The sequence below is a fragment of the Furipterus horrens genome, unplaced genomic scaffold, assembly GCF_987537825.1.
Source record: "Furipterus horrens unplaced genomic scaffold, mFurHor1.1.pri manual_scaffold_1, whole genome shotgun sequence".
Taxonomy (NCBI): domain Eukaryota; kingdom Metazoa; phylum Chordata; class Mammalia; order Chiroptera; family Furipteridae; genus Furipterus; species Furipterus horrens.
In genome coordinates, this window is record NW_028327171.1 from 158,311,270 (window position 1) to 158,331,511 (window position 20,242).

Sequence of the window (20,242 nt, forward strand, 5' to 3'; positions counted from 1 at the left end):
TGGAAGTGCAGATGAAGTGCTTCCCAGACAAGGTAAAGCTAAAGGAGTTCATCATCACCAAGCCATTATTATATGAAATGTCAAAGGGACTTAAGAAAAAGAAGATCTAAACTATGAACACTAAAATGACAACAAACTCACAACTATCAACAACTGAATCTAAAAAATAAAAACAAAATCCAAGAAAGCAAACCAGAATAGGAACAGAATCATAGTTATTGGGATTATTTGGAGGGTTATGAGCTGGGAGATGAGAGGGGGAGAAATGGGGAAATGGTGCAGGGACTAAAAAGCATAATTGGTTGGTACAAAATAGATAGGGAGATGTTAAGAATAATACAGGAAAGGGTGAAGCCAAAGAACTTATATGCACGACCCATGGACATGAACTAAGGGGGGTGGGATTGATGGAGGGAAGCCTAGATTAAATGAATGAATTCTTGACAAAATAGAAATTGCCAATATTTACTAAGAATGAAAAACAATAAATAATTACCATACTAGATTTGTAATGGTGATTAAAGATATACTATTAAAACCACCAGGGCCAAAACAAAGAAAACAATTCCACTTACAATTACATTAAAAAAAATACACATAGGAATAAATTTACCTGAAGAGGTATAAGATTTATACTCAAAAAATTATGACACAAGAAAAAATTGAAAAGGATACAAATAGGAGCAGTCAGTTTGCTAGTGGGGGGAAAGGTTAGCCATGGGTGAAAATTCTCATTTCCCCAGTTTTGACTGTTGCTAGGCACCTGAGACTTTTCATCCTGGTGATCTTCTGTATCTGGCCCATTATACTTGCCCTGCTCATTTCAAACTTCCTGAAACCTGAAGCGGATTGCAGCCAGAGGTTTGAATCTTAGTGCCACAATCGACTAGCTATGGAAGCTAGGATGCTACTGCCATAGTGTGAAATTTCTCCCCATTTAAAATAATAAAGAATGATATAAGTGCTAGATCTCCAAGATGGTGGCTTAGGTTAACATGGCTCATTTCGCACAACCTCATCAAAATTACAACTAAAGTATAGAACAACTATCACTTAGAACTACAGAAATAGAGTTGAATGGTAGTCCTGCAACCACAGAATTAGAGAAGAAATCATGTCCATCCAGACTTGAAGGATGGGTAGTTCTACATCCATGTGTGGTGGATAAAAATAAGGAGGGATATCTTGGGAGTGAGGGACCCTAGTCTCACACCAGGATCCCCAGCCCAAGGTTCCAGTGCTAGAAGATAAGTCCCCATAAGGCTATATAAACCAGTGGAGATTGAATTGGTAGAAGAAACTTCTAGACACCCAGGCAGTTCTTCTTAAAGGGTCCACACGTGGACTTACTTAGACCCCTTTCTCCTGAGCTACAGCACCAGGGCAGCAGCTTAAAGACAACATTGGTATACAGGGAGAAACTGAAGTATCTAGCATCAGAGCAAAAGTTGGGGGGCAGCTTTCTTCAAGACAGAACAGCTGGCAGAGGCCATTGTTCCTGCCTGAGCCCTGACCACACAGAGCCACAGAGCATGGTGGGCACCATATCTGAGACTCTGTCAACCTGACTCACATGGTTTTCCCTGCCCTGTTGATTCCCTGAAACTCCACTCCACCCAACTTATCTGCCCACTGAAGCAGTTAACCATGGCTATTCCATACAAATGACTTGTCTTGGCATATGTTTTTGATCTTCCTAAATCCTCTCAAACAAGAGGCAGCTGGCTTCAGCAAATGCCTGCAACTTACTAAGTGGCCACACACCCTCACACTAGCAGCAGCTGGCCTGTTTCACAGCCTGGGTTTGCTAGGGCACTTCCAAGCCCATCACCAGGAAAAGGCTAGCTGCTGATCGCTATATAGCTTGTGCCAAGTGGCCCCAGACAGAACACAGTGGAGCACCAGAGCCCTGCTGAAGTAAGCCCAGCTGATCCTCCACAGAGGGCAGAGGTTGGTGGTCAGTGGTCACAGCCAGGCCTTGCAGCTAGCTGCCCTGGATAAATTCCCCCCATTGACCTGCCATCAGCAATCAAAACTTAACTCCAAGAGGAGGGTGTATTTAGCTCACATGAAGGGTGCACCTTGAGTACCCAGCTTGGGTAATAGGAAAGGCTGTGCCATGGACCCCACGGAACACCTACTATGTTAGGCCACATTACAAAGAAAGAGGGTAATAACAGCTCTATGTAATACATAGAAACAAACACAGAATGGGTGCCAAAATAAGGAGACAAAGAGACATGGCCCAAATAAAAGAACAGAACTCCAGAAAAAGAACTAAACAAAATGGAGATAAGCAATATTTCAAAGACAGAGTTCAAAACAGTGGTTATAAGGATGCTCAAGGAACTTAGTGAGGACCTCAATAGCATAAAAAAGATCTAGTCAGAAATGATGGGGAAACTAATTGAAATAAAGAACAAGTTATAGGAAACCAATAGTAGAGTGGATGAAGCTGAGAATCAAATCAACAATTTGGAACATAAGGAGGATAAAAAACAGCCAACCAGAACAGCAAGATGAAAAAAGAATAAAAAAAAACAAGGATAGTATAAGGAGTCTCTGGGACAACTTTAAGCATACCAACATTTACATCATAAGAGAAGAGAAAGATCAAGACATTCTAAATCTATATGAAAAAATAGTAAAAGAAAACTTCCCTAATTTGGTGAGGGAATAGACATACAAGTCCAGGAGGCACCCAGAGTCCCAAACAAGATGGACACAAAGAGGCCTATAGCAAGATACATCAGAGTCAAAATGTCAACGGTTAAGGGTAAAGAGAAAATCTTAAAAGCAGCAAGAGAAAAACAAGTAGTCATCTACGAGGGAGTTCTGATGAGAAAGTCAGCTGATTTATCAAAAAAAAAAAAAAACTTTGTAGGCTAGAAGGAATTGGCAAGGAATATTCAATGATGAAAAGCAAGGACCTTCAACCAAAATTGCCCAGAAAAACTATCCTTTAAAATTGGAGGGCAGATAAAGAGCTTCCCAGACAAGAAAAGCTAAAGGAGTTCATTATCACCAAATAATTATATGAGATATTAAAGGGACTTATTTAAGAAAAAGATCAAAACTATGAACAATAAAATGGCAATAAATAAATATCTATCAACACTTGGAGCTAAAAATACAAACTAAGCAAACAAGCAGAACAGAAACAGAATCATAGATCTGGAGAACAGTTTGATGGCAATCAAATGGGAGGGGGGATTGGGGTAATAGGTGAAAAGGTATACGTATTGAAGCACAAACTGGTAGGTACAGAATAGTAATGGGGATATAAGGTACTGTATAGGAAATGGAGAAGCCAAAGAACTTATATGCATGACCCATGAGCATGAACAGAGCTGTGGGGATTGTTTGAGAGAGTGTGGGGTGCTGGGTGGAGGGGAGCAAAGGGTGAAAGATTCGGGCAACTCTAACAGCATAATCAGTAAAATATAATTTTTTAAAAAAGAAAAATATACAAATAAATGGAAGCATAGACCATGCTCATGGATAGGAAGAATTAACATTGTTAAAATGTCCATAGTACCCAAAGCAAGCTATAGATGTAATGCAATTCCTATCAAAATATAAATGGTATATTTCACAGAACTAGAACAAACAATCTAAAAATTTGTATGAAACCCCAAGAGACCCTGTATAGCCACAGTAATCTTGAGAAAGAAGAATAAAGTTGGAGGAGTCATGCTACTTGATGTAAAACCACTGGGACCATGTGGTTTGAAGATGCTTTCTAACATTTAAAGAGCATATAATGGTAGACAAAATCATTATAAAATAAATGCAACATTTAAAATAATTTACTAGTCAATAAAAACAAAGTATTAAAAAATCTATGACCAAATAAGATTTAATTAAAAAAAGCAATAATATGTAAAAGTATTAGTCTTAATAGTGAAGCTATTTTCATTGAAATCAGCTATTACCATTCAAAATTATTTGGACAATCTAGTGGTATCTACTGGCTATGTTTCAGTTTGGTGTATGTTGTAGACTATTCTGATCTAAAAAGATTACCAGGAGAGTGGCAAAGATGAACTAAGTATACACGTAAATAATTTAGCAAATCTCTGGAGTATTAACATGCACAATCTCAAGTGCTGGACCCTAAACAAGATAGATTCTTATCCTATAGTTTCTAAACTAGGTGTAAAATGCTGCTGCGTTTTGTGCACCTGACCACTAGGAGCCAATGATGCAAACGAAAAGAGATTCTTTAGGAATATCTGGTAATGAAAGAGTCAATGACTATATATTTTTTGCATCCACACTCATCCCCACGGAGCACAATATGTCTACACCAAGAAAAACAAATAAACATATAACTTTCTTGAGTACTTCTGCCAAAGCTATATGATTAATAAAGTTAAAGAAACTATTGTGCTAATTTTCATTCTTAAAGATGACTTAAAAAACCTGTCATATTGGGTAGAACATTTACATATTCATTTTAAATATAAATTCCCAGGACATTGGGAATGTCTCAGACAATTCTTCCACAAAAAAAAAAAAATGGACCTTTTTGTTTTTTGGAGAAATTGTGGGTGATTTGACTCCATTAAAGTTTGCAAAATGCTTAGTTCCTCTAATATTAGAATTTAAATGAACTCAAAGTCATATTTCCAAGGAATATTGTAAAACTGAACTTTGATATCTCTCTCTACATTTTTATTATTGGCTAAGCCTGTGTTGAATATAAAATGATCTTAAACTGAATTGAGTTTGAATTACTCCTGTGCTCCTATCACTCCAACGACGGTGTTTGGAAACACATCATGCTCTTCAGCACAAGAAATTGCACTCTAGATTCCTGATCAAATAGTATCATTATTTTAAAGAGTTAAAAAACAATTTGAGACATCATTTCCACTGTCCTACTACTGCAAGAGTAACATTAATAAATGGAGAAACTGAAGCACAGAAGTGTGTTTATTGCCTCAGCATGGTGTTTCTGAAATGACTGTTTTTCTTATTTAAAGCCCCAGGCCATGCTGTCATTACTTCTCTTGGTTCAGGAACCACTAAAGATCAGATCCCACTGTTGTGGAACTCACTTTACAAGGAAGCAGCATGGTGCCGGCTGTAAATAGGTCCTTCTTGTTAATGGCTGGAGACCCTGATGAGGTGACCATCATCATTTGTCAAACACGACTGAGCACATATCCACATGTGACCTGAAAATACCAGATGCCTGTCTTATGCTTGATATTGTTCATGTCAGAGGGCTCCATATGGTATTGCTTGTTCTCTGTGGTATTTTTGAGACTTTAGGCTAAATAGTCTTGGTGAAAAATGGAAACCACATGTGCCTTGCCCTTTTTAAAGCACCTGTTGTTCAGGTACTGGCTAGAGTAGGCAAGTATATGTGTTAATAGTGGATATCTTGCCAGTGCAAAATTTTATTACCTATCCAATTTCTGCAGAGCCAGACAGTTCCTATCAACAAATCAGTATGGAGATGAAACATCTTTTAAAGTGCATTGTTGGTGACTATTATTTTAATTTAATTCCTAAATGGTAACTAGGTATTTTTTATGGGAAATTAAAAGATGTCACCAGTCTTGAGGGTCATTATCATTTAAATGCAGGCTTTTGCTAGTCTCCATGTCCCCTTTCTAAATGTATGGATTTACCTGTGTGGCCATTTGGACCTCAATGTAGAGAATGGGCATGTGTCTTTTAACTTAGGCAACATTTGCAATGCTTTCTGCAACATGATGTCTACTGTTGAACCTATGCTTTTTTGTTAGAATATTACTGATCAAACAAAAAATATCAATTAAATTATACAGGCTTACATATGCAAAAATTGTATTACGTTGTTGATATCTTTAGAAGTGAGTGGTTTTATTTTCTGAAGAATTCTTAGAAAAAGAGTCCTTGCCCAGCGATGGGCTAGTCAGATATGAGGGCACCATATTTTTAATCATTTTATTTATAGCTTTATGACTAATCAGGCAGTTTTTTGTTGACTGTATTTATCAAATTCAGTATATCAAAGAATCATTAGAAAAAGATAACATGGAATTTAAAGCAATGTGGTGAAAATAAGCAGTGCCATTTTGTAAATCTTGCTTTATATTTTTGATGGGGTTTAACGTCATAAGGATTGATTTTTACCTGAGTTGCTAAACTGAACATAACTGAAAAAGCTTGTCCTTACATTTCACTATGTTCTATCAAAACAGTTTGTGAGAGAATGTGAAAGCCTGGCACATATGAAGTTATTTAAATAAGTATAGGAAATAAGATCAACCAAGTTTTTCAAGTAGTAAAGTGTGAAGCAGATATTGTGTTAGTAGTAGGTATTAAGTAGTAGTTGTAGTAAGTAGTAATTAGTTAAGGTCAGTAGTTAAGAGTTAGCAGAGGCTACACTGACAAATAACAGAGGATCTGGAAAAGAGTCATGGAAGGAAAGGAAATAAAATTTTCATTAAAATGCTCTTAAGAAACCATACCAGGCCCAAGAAGTAAGAATTTCTATTAAACAATATACAGTTCTTTATTATTTTATTTTCCATTTTGATTGGCTTTGTTTGTCAGGCCCGTCACTCAGTGTCTCACTATAGTTCTAAGCATTTTTAACCTATTAGGTCAACCCTTGATTGATATCCCCAAATATTCTCCTTTCTTCAACTCTGTCCTTATCTTACACCTCTTCCTTTCTGAGGAATTAATCTCTGCTAGACCAAGAAGACTGGGCCATGTAGTGGAAGGGACATGGAGTTTTCTACTTTAGTCCTCAAGCCAAAGCCTTCACTATTTCTCTTTTCCTTCCAGCCTGCCTCTCAGAACCCTTGCCTATCTGCCACACTGAAGAATTTATCCCTCTTCCTAGGTTCTTATTCCAACTCTTTTCTACATCTGATGCTCAGAATTGTCTCCATCAATGCCAAGGCCAAACAAAAACAAAAACCCAAACACAAAAACAAAACCTAACTCAATTGCTCTCCTTTTTTCATAAAATAAATTAAACAAAGTTGTTTTGGGGGTACCTGCCTTAATTCTGCATTGTATTCTCCCACATATGTGCTTCTTTTCCTGTCCTTGTTTTTACCTGAAATGGTCCTCTTTGGTTCTCTGCCATCAACAATTCTGCCACATATTTAGTCCAGTGGTTTCTGAATAATATGAAGCAGATGTTCCATAGGGAGACTAAAAGTTCCACTACAGGGGAGTGAGAGAGTGGGCAGCAGATAGGTTAGAATCTCTATCCTTAAGCAGAAAAATCTCCCATAATAACTTTTACAAATTTAGCATATTTGAGTCCTGGTGCTTTACAAATATTTGAAAATTATAAGTTTAATGAAATTGCAGAGAGGTTAAGTGACTTGTCCAAGATTAGTGGCATATTGTGGGAGTATTTTTAGGTTAGGTATGAAATAAAATTTGTCATTAAATGTTCACAAAGGCTTTCTTTCATGCCATTGTAATTTTAAATGATGGAATAACTTTTGTAGTAATTGGTTATTTCTCTCCATCTAGAGTGATGTATAGACCATGGTATTTGGGTCCCTTCCTCAATTGTGCCAAGCTCTTGTGTGTGATATGAGGAAACTTGCTACTACTCTGACTTGTAAGGTGATTTTCAGCTCTTGGCAGTGTTGTCACTAAAATCTATGTTGGGTAATGTCAGAAAGTTTCAGATTGGGTTAAAAGACAGCATTGATTTTGGGGAATTCCTTGAGATGCCTTTCATCCTATCCTGAGAAAGTATCTCCTTCTTAATTAGTCAAATTTCTGTGAGGTAGAGGGAAAATGATTTTCCAGAATTTATCTAAAGACATTTTTGGGATAGTTTTTACTATTCCTAAGCTTGACATCAGGTGCAAAAGAACACCTTGTTTTCACAAGTTTCATTACCCTGACCCCTTTATTTTTGCAATCTGAACTCTTTGGTTCAACTGAAAGGGAGCTCAGAATGGTTTTGGTTCTGGAACTTTCTGGCAATAGCTGTTTCACAAACAAAGAACAAAAGATGCAAGAAATAAAGAATATGACTGCACAGTTTAGGTCACTTATTTCTTATGTTTTGTGATCTATCAAGGAATCAAATGTTTTTGATTATGAAAAATAATTTTAGGTCAATTAACACCGTGTGACTGGATATCTTGTACCTCATTTGGGCATGGCTGAAGAGCAAAATAACCTGAAATGCTTCATGAGAAATTATATTTAAGATTATACTTAAATGAAATAAGATGGAATGCTGATGTAAAATACAGCAGTTAGATGTACTTTTATGCATCATAATACATAAATTAAAATCACTTTACATTATTATTAAATTACAGTTTGGTAAACAATTAACTGACAAGACACAGAAATTTTAACAGTGTGATTTTGGAGGTAAAAATATTCATTTAGATTTCTCTCTCTCTCTCTTTTTTTACCTCTCAATAATCTAAGGGTACAGTTGCTTTTCTCTAATCAACTCTGTTTTGCGCATTGTGCTTCATTAGCAAGCATCTTCTATTTGCTGAGTTTGAGTTACCTTGCACTTTGATTTTTTACTCACTTTGCAGTCACAAGATGAGGAATGTAGACACTGTACAAACAAAAATTTCGTGCAAAGTCAAGCTCTCAAAACCACATGCACGATTCAGTGGCACATGGTTTAGAGCTCACACACGTCAGGATCATGTAATACAGGCATGCAGATGAGAGGGAAGAAAAGTACCTACATTATGAAAATAGAAGATGATGAAAAAGAATGACATTTTCTTTATGACAATTATCTAATGCAAACCGTATACCCATAACCTTTACCAGAGTGGAGCAAGGGGCAGAAAAGTGACTTTGTGTGAGTTGAGGGAAACTGTAAAGATATATATATATATACATATATATATATAATAAGAGGTCAAGTCATTGTTAAAATTAAGGATTCCTATTTTGTACTTGGCCTCTTCCAGGTAATCTTTTCCAATTTCTTGCTTTGTATTTCCTCTGCTACATCATGCAAAAAAGATCAGCACTAACATTGGAAATCATTTAACAAGCTCTAAACCTGACAGATAACAAGGGTGTTCTCCACAATTTACACGAGAATTAAATTGGATATAAATACCTCCTGTTCTTACCGGTGGGTGTTGTGATTCCATGTGTTAAGGTGTGAAGCAGACAGGAAAGAGATAAATCTTTCATAAGTACATTGTAAATAGGCAAGTGGTATATAAACCATATTTATAGGTAATAGAGTCAAACAATGAAAGGTAAATAGTTGCCACAAAATAGACTTTATCACAAAATATGGTCACAAAACTAGAGTTATATGGAGAGAGGAGATACAATAAATAGTTGTTTTATTACTGTTATTGAAGTAATCTTGCAGTATAAAACAACAAAATTGAGTGATACGTGTGTTGATCAAAAATTCTTGACACTGCTTCAGTCAACCCAGCATTAGAGAATCCCTGATAGTTTCTGAATGATGATATCTTTGCTAAACAGTAACATATAAAAGTGATCAATTTATAGGTGTTTTCTTATGAGATTAAAGTGTTATCCTTGTGAGATCAATTTATCAAATGCATTTTCACAAGGAACTGTGGGATACTTCGAAATAATTAATGAAGTCTGTTTATGATTTTGTATAAAATGTGCTGAGTAGCTCTTTAAATTAAGATTTTTATCATGCCATCTCCTTACTTTTCAGCCAGATAAATCACACACACTAAGACAACCTTATCCATGTATAAATAGGTTTTTCAGATTGTGCAATATTTGCAACGATCTCTACACCTGGACTGCTAATTTTGAATCTTTGCTTTTTGTAGAATATTACTAGTCAAATGAAAAATATCAATCTAAATTTTACAGGTTCACTTATGCAAAATTTGTGTATTATACTGTTGATGTCATTATATGTGAAGGGTTTTATTTTCTGAATATTCTTAGAAACAGGTCCTTGCCCAGTGAAGGAGTAGCTGTATGGGAAGGCACCATATTTTTAATCTTATTTTAAACAGATCTATGGTATGCCATAGAATTAATTTTGTTATATGATTTATCTTAAGCAATCAGTTTCGATAAGCCAAACATCAAGGTCAAAGAAATGTATGCATTTTTTCTAATAATAAAAAGAGCTATATAGACCACAGTCATGTTACTATTAATTGTGTTGATTTTGAGCATTGTTAGAGGAAAAAATAATTATAAAAGTGATTCTTGTTGTTGAATATGATTAAAAGTTATGAAGGAATCCACATTTCTCCTTTGAAAGGAAAGATACATTAAAATAGATGTAAAAGGGCACAAAGTTAATCTTTTAAAACACAGAAAAAATTTCCATTCCATAAACATGAAACTTTCTATCATAGTGTTCATGACATACTTAATCTCCCTAACCTCTTCTACAAATTCTCAAAATGTTTTTTTTTTTTTAAGAGTGTTAAGCTTGTCTCTGTTTGGAGCATCATAATTATTACTGTTACATGCCAAATCTTAATGCAAATGGGTCCAACTATTTTTGGTGGGTGCTGGCAGCTAGGCCATGTGGTGAAGGCCGAAGCTCCAGCTTAGCAATGCTTTCTCTAACCAGAAGTGGGAACTCTACTGCACACAGTTATATCAGTTTGCATCATGTTATAATGCCTTTGCCACACAGTATAACTAGAATATAGCATCATGCAATGCCATGAATTGAGAATGAGAGACTATCTCCAGGGGAGAAAATAAATATTGGAGAGAGGAAAACAGAAGCAAGGGGTTCAAAGCTGGTGAGACTGGCTTTTCCATTTTGGCTGCAGCTAAAATGCCTATGGTACTTCCTTTTTGGAACAGAAATACATACCATGTTCATGTCAATGCCATTGGTGTAAGTCCATGCATGTTGGAAATATTCTTCAAGTCGTTGCCTCAGAGGGTTGGGAATTTGGTGAAAGCGAATGAACTCTTTTACTCGCAGCATCTGCATGTGGTATCTGGCAGTTCCCGAGTATAGTCTTTGGATAATTGCAGATACATTTCCAAAAATGCTTGCATACATTAGTGCTAGATTGGATAAAAAACAAAGTTATGGGAGAAGATTGCACTTGGGCATATTTATACCTTGTCAGAATCTCAAGTATGTTGACTTTTTTATTATCTCAATCCAGGTATGACGATTTACCATTGGCACATTGAGGATAAGAAGAAAAGTTAAGCCAATACAATTGTATATTTTATAATTTTGATGATAAATATGGAGGGGAAAATTATCCAAATTCACCATGGATTCTAAATTAAAGTAAAAATTAAGATTGTTTATAATATCAACTTGTAACCTGGAGTGCTGATTGGAGATAAAATGCATTTAGAATAAATATTTTGTTTGTAATGTAATAAGAAGGCATGTCATAGGGTTACCATAGATATGTTTTCTGGGACTGGAGTTAAAATGTTAATTTTTAAATTGCAACATCTCTGCCTCTCAGCCTCAAACATAACTTTAAAATATTTTAAAAATCTACCATAAATCTTATGTTTATTTTGAATACTCTGAATTTACTAAGGAATGAAAAATTGTTTTAAAGAATTCACACTTTCCTAAGGGTATTTGTATATGATTTTTAACATGTTAAAATTCATTTTACAGTATTTTTGTATGAAAAATATATCTCTAGCTTAGAATATGAGAATATTATTTTATTTTTGTAGGGAAAAATAAACTACATCTTTGTTATTTCATCCAGGAAAAGAAAGAAACTTCTATACAACTCTTTCTATATACTCAGTATATTGATGGAATACCCTTTTCAGTACTTCCTGGGCTAAATCTCTGTAATTTAACATAAGGTTTTTAAGCCATCTTCTTTCTCTTATTATATTTGCATTTAGTTACAGATAATCCTAAAAAGTGCTATACTCTCTCTATAAAATCACATCATGATACATGGTCTCTCCCTTTATCTTTGGAGGTGTGTCAGAACATTAGCAAGAAGGTAATATATGTTTACAGCCCTAGAACTGCAATACACCAAGCAGGTGGGAAAAAAATAATGTTTGAAGTGTGTGGTTCAATTGTATTCAACCAACACATTTTTGCCCCAACACATTTTACAAAAACATTATATCTATAAACCGTGTAATCATTTTAAAAGTAGATTTTGTCTAAGTTCAAGGTGACCTATCTTCTCAAGGTCATTTGCTTTCTTTTCCAACTTCTCTTTGTCTCTTGGTTCACATGGCCCTCGCTTACCACAGGTGCCCCTACTAAGAGAATGTCCCAGAGGAAAAGGTGGGCCTTCGGTTTTACCTATTTCAAAGGATAAAAGTTGGGGCCATCTGTAGTGAGTCTGGACTGGGATGTGTGAAAGACAGTGTATCTCAGTAAGGTAGACAAACTGTCTAGGCTGTATCTTCCACAGGAAAGAAGACATGAGCCTAACTTTAGTAAATGAAAAGCTGATTAAGAAGGGAGTTAGCAATACTTGCCTGAAACTGATTCTTGTGATCCAAGGATGTTCATGAGAAAAATACATTTTATTCTTCCTAACTATAGTGTTGGAAACATTTATGCATACTGTTATGTCTCAAAAGTACCTATCATATGCTGAGGACATAGTGCAGATTAAATTCACTTGATTTAATCAGAGGGCACATAATCAATGCTAGTTATTTCACACAAACCACATAATTACTTGAAGAGTCAGGGAAAACACTCATTTCATATTTAATAAATACTGTAGTTTTATGCTATAAAATGAACCAAAACATAGTTTGGGTCATAAATAGTTATTTCCACTTACTGACAAGATGGTAAAATCTAGATTATAGGTACATAGTTGAATACATGAATGGCCTGTATTCTCTTAAGAAATTCTATGCTGATGACTGTTTAAATTATAATAAAGGCATATTTTTTCGATTTTTTAAGAAAGCAAATAGAGCTAAAGACTGTCAGCAAGAGAGAAGCACAAAATGACTATATTCTGTACATATTTAGTTAATGCCTATCATCTGGCATAGAACATGAGTCCAAAGCATGGTGGAGTACCATTTATAGGCATTTTTTCCTAACTCGCTTTTCTATTTAGTTTTTCTTAATAGGGAGTTATTATTTCATCAAAATGATTTACCTTAGGTTTAGATATTGTAGTAAAAAAATGCTTATCTGAAAAATTTCTCCAGCATACTACACCCCAAAACTGATATGCTAACTAGACTAATGAATTTTGTTGGCAACCAGGTATTAGCTGAAACATGCTGAATGAACAAATACACTTGCATTTCTACAAACTTAAAAAAATTAAAAACTTAAAAACTTTTATTGATGTCGTTTACATATAATAAAATTAATCTCTTTTAAGTGTATAGTTCAGTTAGTTTTGACAAATGCAAACACAGTTGTTATGTAAATTATTTCCATTACCCCAAAATATTTTCTTTGCCTTTTGGGTTGGCTGCCTACTCATTTCAGACCCTAGCCAATCACTGGGGCCCTTTATGTCATTAAAGTTTAATTTCCATTTCCTGAAATTTCATATAAATAGAATAAAAATTTGCATGTTAATTTTGCTTAACATTATGTTTTTGAGTTTCATTTTGTTGTGTGTATTAGTAATTTCTTCCTTTTTTAAAAAAATCAATGAGTCGATTCCCATTGTATGGATATATCACAATTTCTCTCTTCTGTGGCTAGAAATCTCATAGTTTCTAAGTTTTGGCTATTAAGAATAAAACTGCCATGAATATTTGTATACAAATCTTTGGACATATATTTTCATTTCCCTTTTAAATATCTAAAAGTGGAATTCCTGGGTTGTATGGTATTTTTAACTTTATAGGAAACTGCTAAATTATTTTCCAAAATTGTTATGCTACACCCTGGCCAGTAATATATGAGAATATCAGTGGTTCTACCATCTTTCCAACATTTTGTATTACCAGGCTTTCATTTGAACCATTGTAATGGAAGTATAATACCTCATTAGGGTTTTAATTTGCATTTCTCTGACAAATAATAATATTGTTTCAGGTATGTATTTGCCACTCATCTATCTTTGTTTGTGAAATGTTTGTATAAATCTTTTGTTCATTTTTAAATTGAGTTGCCTTCTTATATTAAGAGTTGTAAGAATTCTTTATATATTTTGAACGCAAGTCTGTTTTTATATCTAAGAAATGAGAATATTTTTTAGTCTATTACTTGCTTGTTCCTTAACAATGTCCTTTGAAAATGTTGAAGTTACTAATTTCAAATTTGTCTATTTTCATTTTATAGCTCAGAATTATTTTTGTTTCAGTTTGAATAATTTGTATTATTCAAATTATTTGTCCATTTTATCAAAACTATTATATTTCTAATTATAAAGTAAGTCATGATATTATTTTAGTATTCTAATGTCTTTAGGATGTGTAGTAATATCTTTTCTATCATGCAAGATATTAATAACTTATGACTTCTTTTTCATCATTCTATCTGGTGGTTTATCAATTATGTCGATCTTTCAAAGAGCCAGAATTTACTTCCATTAATTTTCTCTGTTGTTTGTATGTTTCATATTTTAGTATTTTTTGCCCTTGTTTCTTTCCTAGCATTAATATTAGGTTTAATTTGTCTTTTACTAGCATTTTAAGATAGAAAAATATTTTTGATTTTAGAACTTTCTCTCTCTAATAAAAACATTTAAAGCTATAGATTTCATGTTGATCACCGTTTTAGCTACCTCTTACAAATTGTGATATGTTTTATTTTTGTTTTAGTTCAGTTCAAACTATTTTTGAATTTACATATGATTTTTCTATGACTCATAGGTTATTTGGAGTGTGTTACTCTATTTCCAAGTATTTGGGGATATTCCAAATATTTATCATTTTTTGTTCTTAAACTATTTTTTACTATTTTTTTCTCTAATTTCTCTTGTGTTCAAAGAAATACTCTCTACAATTTAATGCTTTTAAATGTATCAAAATTTATTTTTGGGTCCAGAATATGATCTGTCTTGATAACTTGTTTTATAATTCAGCATAGGGTCTGTCCTGAACAATGTTCTATGTACACTAGAAAAGAATGTGTATTCTGCTGGAATTCTGTAATTGTCAATATGTCAAGATAATTGATAGTATTATTCAAGTCTTTTATATGTTTACTGATCTTCTGTCTACTTATTTCATTAAATAATGAGAGAAGAGTGTTGTAATTGCTAACAAGCACTAAATTTGTCTTGCAAAATTGTGTTTTCTACTTTAGATTTTGTCAGTTTTTGTTTGATTTAATGTAGAGTTCTGTAACTGGGGGCATATATATTTAAGATTGCAGTGCTTACTTTATCTTTGGTAACAGTCCTTGTCCTGAAGTCTACTTTGAAATCAATATAGTTCCTTAGATTTTTGTCATGATTAGTATTTGCATGTATATATTTTAAAATCCTTTTCTTTTACCTATGTCTTTCTATTTTGTGTTCTCTTTAAACAGCATATGATTGTGTCTCTTAAAAAAAGTCTAACAATTTCTTCAGTTCAATGACAGTTTAGATTACTTATGTTTAATGGCATTATGAGCATATTGGATTTAAATCTAGCATCTTGCTGTTTTCTATAATCCTCTTAAAAAATTTTTTTGCTCTCTTTTAGATTTACTATTTTTTATTATTCCATTTTGTTTCCCCTATTGGCTCATTAGCTGTGTTTTAGGGTTTACAGTATGCAGTTTTAACTTAATCAGTATCTTAAGTAATGTAATCAATTTCAGGTGTAATATAGAAATTTTTAATAATATGCTTTCAGGTCCCTTTCCCATTTTTGTGCTATCATTGTCATATTTCTAGTTTTACCCATGTTATAAAACCTACATAGTCAGTGTCATTGTTTTTGATATAAATAATTATTTTGAAGACATTTAAAAATTGGAAAATATCTTCTACATTTACCCATATATTTAACATTTCAAGTGTTCTTCATTCCTTTTTATAGATCTAAATTTTCATCTGGTATTATTTTCCTTTCACTTAAAGAATTTTATAATTTCTTATAGTCTGCTCATAAAGAATTATGTCAGGTTTTGTTGATCATTTTTGAAGGAGAGTTTAAATGAACAGAAGTTTCCATGTTAACAGATTTTGCTTTATACTAAGCACTTTAAAGTTTAATTCCATTGTCTTTATTTTGATACATTTATTGGGGTGACATTGGTTAATAAGGTCACATAGGGTTCAAGAGTACATTTTGTGATACATCACATTGTAAGCCCAACACCCAAAGTAAAACCATCTTCCATCACCATATACGTTGCCTCCTTTTCCCTATACTATCCCTTTACACTTTAATCTTTGGTAATCACCATACTGTTGTATCTATGAGTTTCAACTTTACATTCCACATATGAGTGAAGTCATATGGTTCTTAGCTTTTCATGACTGATATTTTGTTTAGGATAATATTCTCAAGGTCTATTCATGTTGCCACAAATGGCAGTATTTCATCTTTTTATTGCTGAGTAGTATTCAATAATATGAAGGAAGAACCAAAAACAACTAGAATTCTCTTCTGGAGGGTGGGCCTTTTGTAGTATAGGCTTCTTCCACTAAGTGAGTGTTCTAGCTAATGTTGTATCAGTGTATCAGCTGATGTTGTTGTGAGAAGCTACGATTGACTTCAGTGAATGTTTTTTTTTGAAGACTCAATGTTTGCCCATTTACAAATGTACCTGCCCACACCACACTGAGTGTTCATCAGTTTTTGACCAAAGCCAGCATGAACCCTGTGTCCCATCCTCCCGAATCACCTGATCTCACCCTGAGTGACATTTTTTGTTTTCCCTGATGAAAAAAGTCCTCAGAGGGAAATGTTTTGCTGATGTGAAAGAGGTGAAAGAAAAAAAATGGCAGAAGCACTAAAAATAGCATGAGTTCATAAACTATTTTGAGCAGTGGCAAAACATCTCAATAGGTGTATTGCATCAAATGGAGAGTACTTTCTTTGAAGGTGACTGAAGTTTAAACATTTATGAATAAGTGCACAATTTTTTATAAATAAATTCTGTTTTTTGGGTCCCCTCTTGTGTATATGTACCATATCTTCTTTGTCCAATTCCTAGTTATGCAATCACTGTGCACAATGCTGCAATAAACATAGGAGTGCACCTATTTTTGTGAATCAATGTTTTTTAGTTTTTCAGGTAGGTAATCAGAGATGGATTGCTGGGTCATATGGTTTTTTCCACAATGGCTGTAGCAGTTTACATTCCTACCAGGAGTGAATGAGCATTCCTTTTACTCCACTACTTCCACAAAGCTTATCATTACCTGTCTTGTTGATAATAGCCATTCTAACAGGTGTGAGGTGATATCTCCTTGTAGTTTTGATTTGCATCTCTCTAATAGCTAGTAACTTTAAACATCTTTTTATGCATCTTTTGGCTATTTTTATGTCTTACTGAGAGGGATGTCTGTTCAGGTCCTCCATCCATTTTTTTAGATCGGATTGTTTGTTTGTTGTTGAGTTGTATACGTGCTTTATATATTTTGGATACTAACCCCTCCTTGGAGCTACTGTTTGCTAATATCACCTCCCATTCAGTTGCTTGCCTTTCTGTTTTGTTGGCAGGTTCTTCTGCTGTGCACAAGCTTTTTAGTTCAATATAGTTCCATTTATTTATTTTTGCTTTTACTTCTCTTGCCTTTGGATTCAAATTCACAAAATGTTCTCTGTGACAAAGGTTCATAAGTTCAGTACCTATGTCTTCTTCTAAGTGATTCATTAATTCAGATCATATAGTTATGTCTTTGATTCATTTTGAATTAATTATAGTACATGGGGACAAACCACAGTATAATTCCATTCTTTTGCATGTGACTTTCCAATTTACCAGCACCATTTATTGGAGGCTTTCTTTTCTTTATTGAGTGTTCTTTAATCCCTTTTCAAAAATTACTTGCCCATATCATGTTGTTTTATTCTTGGGCTATCAATTCTCTTCCATTGGTCTGTGTGTCTGTTTTTTTTCCTGCCAATACCATGATGTTTTTGATCATTGTAGCTGTGTAGTGTATTTTGAACTCAGGTAGTGTCATCCCTCCAGCATTGTTCTTTTTCCTTAGAATTGCTTTGGCTATTTAGGGCTTTTTATGGTTATATACAAATCTGATGATTTTTTGCTCTATTTTTTTAAATAACATTGGGATTTCAGTGGGGATTGCATTAAATCTGTATATTGCTTTGGGTAATGTGGCCATTTTAACAATGTTGATTCTTGCAATCTATGAACATAAAATATCTTTCCATTTCATTGTGTCTTTTTCAATCTCTATTAATAATGTTTTGTAGTTTTCAGTATATAGCTCCTTCACATTCTTTGTTAAGCTTATTCTTAGGTATTCTATTCTTTTGATTGCAATTGCAAAAGAAATTGTTTTTTCCATTGTTTTCTGAAGTTTCATTGTTAGTATATAGGAAATCAGTGTATTTTTGTACATTAATTTTGTATCCTGCAACTTAACTGTATTTGTTTATTATTTCTAATAGTTTTGGTGGAGTTTTTAGGGTTTTTATATAAAGAATCATATCACATGCAAAATGTGACACTTTTACTCCTTCCTTCCCCATTTGGATGCCTTTTATTTCTTTTTCTTGCCTGATTGCTCTGGCTAGGACTTCCAGAATTATGTTAAATAAAATTGGTGAGAGTGGGCATCACTGTCTTGTTTTTGATTTTAGAGGAAAAGTTTTTAGTTTTTCACCCTTGAGTATGATGTTGGCTGAGGGTTTGTCATATATGGCTTTTATTATGTTGAGGTACAGTATTTTCCTTCTATACCCATTTTATTGAGTATTTAATCATAAATATATATCTTATCAAATTCTTTTCTGCATCTATTGATAAGATCACATGATGTTTACCCTTTCTTACATTTATAAGGTATATGATACTGATTAATTTGCATATGTTGAATCACCCCTATACCCTTGGAGTAAACTCCACTTAATGTATTGTTGTATTTAATTTGCTAGTATTTTTTTTTAGAATTTTTTACATCTGCATTCATCAGAGATATTGTTCTGTAGTTTTCTTTTTTGTGTGTTATCCTTGCCAAGTTTTAGTGTCAGGGTTATGATGGCCTCATGAAATGTGTCAGAGTATTGTTTCTGCAATTTTTTGTAATGGTTTGTGAAGTATAGGTATCAAATCTTTTTTGAATATTTGTTATCATTCACTAGTGAAGCCACCTGTTCTTGGGCTTTTAGTTTTTGGAAGGTTTTGATGCTTGTTTCAATTTCTTCACTGTTTATAGGCCTATTATAGTTTCCAATTGTTCATTATTCAGCCTGAGAAGGTGGTATATTTCTAGAAACTTATCCATTTCTTCTAGGTTGTTGAAATTGTAACATAATTTTTCATAGAACTGTAGCATGATTCTTTGTATATCTGTGATGTCTGTGGTTACTTTCCCTCTTTAATTTCTAGTTTTGTTTATATAAGTTTTTCTCAAATCCTTAGTGAATCTAGCCAAGGGTTTTCCAATTTTATTAATCTTTTCAAAGAAACAGCTCCTCTTTGTATTAATTTTTATATAATCTTTTTGTTCTCTACTTCATTCAATTCTGCTCTAATTTTTATTATTTCCTTTTTTCTGCTGACCTTGGGTTGCTTTTGTCATTTTTTCCCTAGTTTTTTATGATGTAATGTAATATTAGATTGCTTACTTGGGATTTCTCTTTTTTCTTTAGAAGGCTGTAATGATATTAACCTCCTACTTATTACTGCTTTAGCAGCATTCCAGAGTTTTGATATGTTGTATCATCATTCTCATTTGTCTCTATATATCTTTTGATGTCATCTATTATGTCTTCTTTGACCCAGTCATTTTTAGTAATATGTTGTTTAATCTCCACATATTTGTAGGTTTCTTTACTTCCGTTTGAACAGTTGATTTCTAATTTCAAAGTATTGTGGTCAAAGAATATGCTTTGTATAATTTCAATCTTCTTGAATTTTTTGAGGCTAGTTTTGTGACCCAACATATGGTCTATGCTTGAGAATGTTCCATGTGATTTGGAGAAGAATGTATAATCTGAAGTTCTGAGATGAAAAGCTCTGTAAATGTTAATTTTGTCTATTTTATTTAATGTGTCATTTAAGGCCCATATTTCTTTATTGATGTTATGTTTGGATAATTTACCTAGAGCTGTCAATAGAGTATTAAGGTTCCACCTATGATTGGGTTTTTGTCAGTTCTCCCTTTAGTTCTGTTAGTAGTTGCCTTATATATTTCTTTGCTCCCTGATATATATTAAGAAGTGTCATGTATTC

The 20,242-nt window shown here is 33.6% G+C and overlaps 1 protein-coding gene across 3 annotated transcripts in view; it reads right to left on the minus strand.

The window, feature by feature from the left end:
• The window catches only part of KCNH7 (potassium voltage-gated channel subfamily H member 7), a 516,764-nt gene that overhangs the window by 50,784 nt on the left and 445,738 nt on the right, over positions 1–20,242 (minus strand). For all 3 annotated transcript variants that reach the window (XM_090267694.1, XM_090267702.1, XM_090267686.1), the window contains one exon: positions 10,805–11,004. In XM_090267694.1, the coding sequence (XP_090123820.1) occupies positions 10,805–11,004 (200 nt within the window). The remainder of the gene's footprint in view (positions 1–10,804; positions 11,005–20,242) is intronic.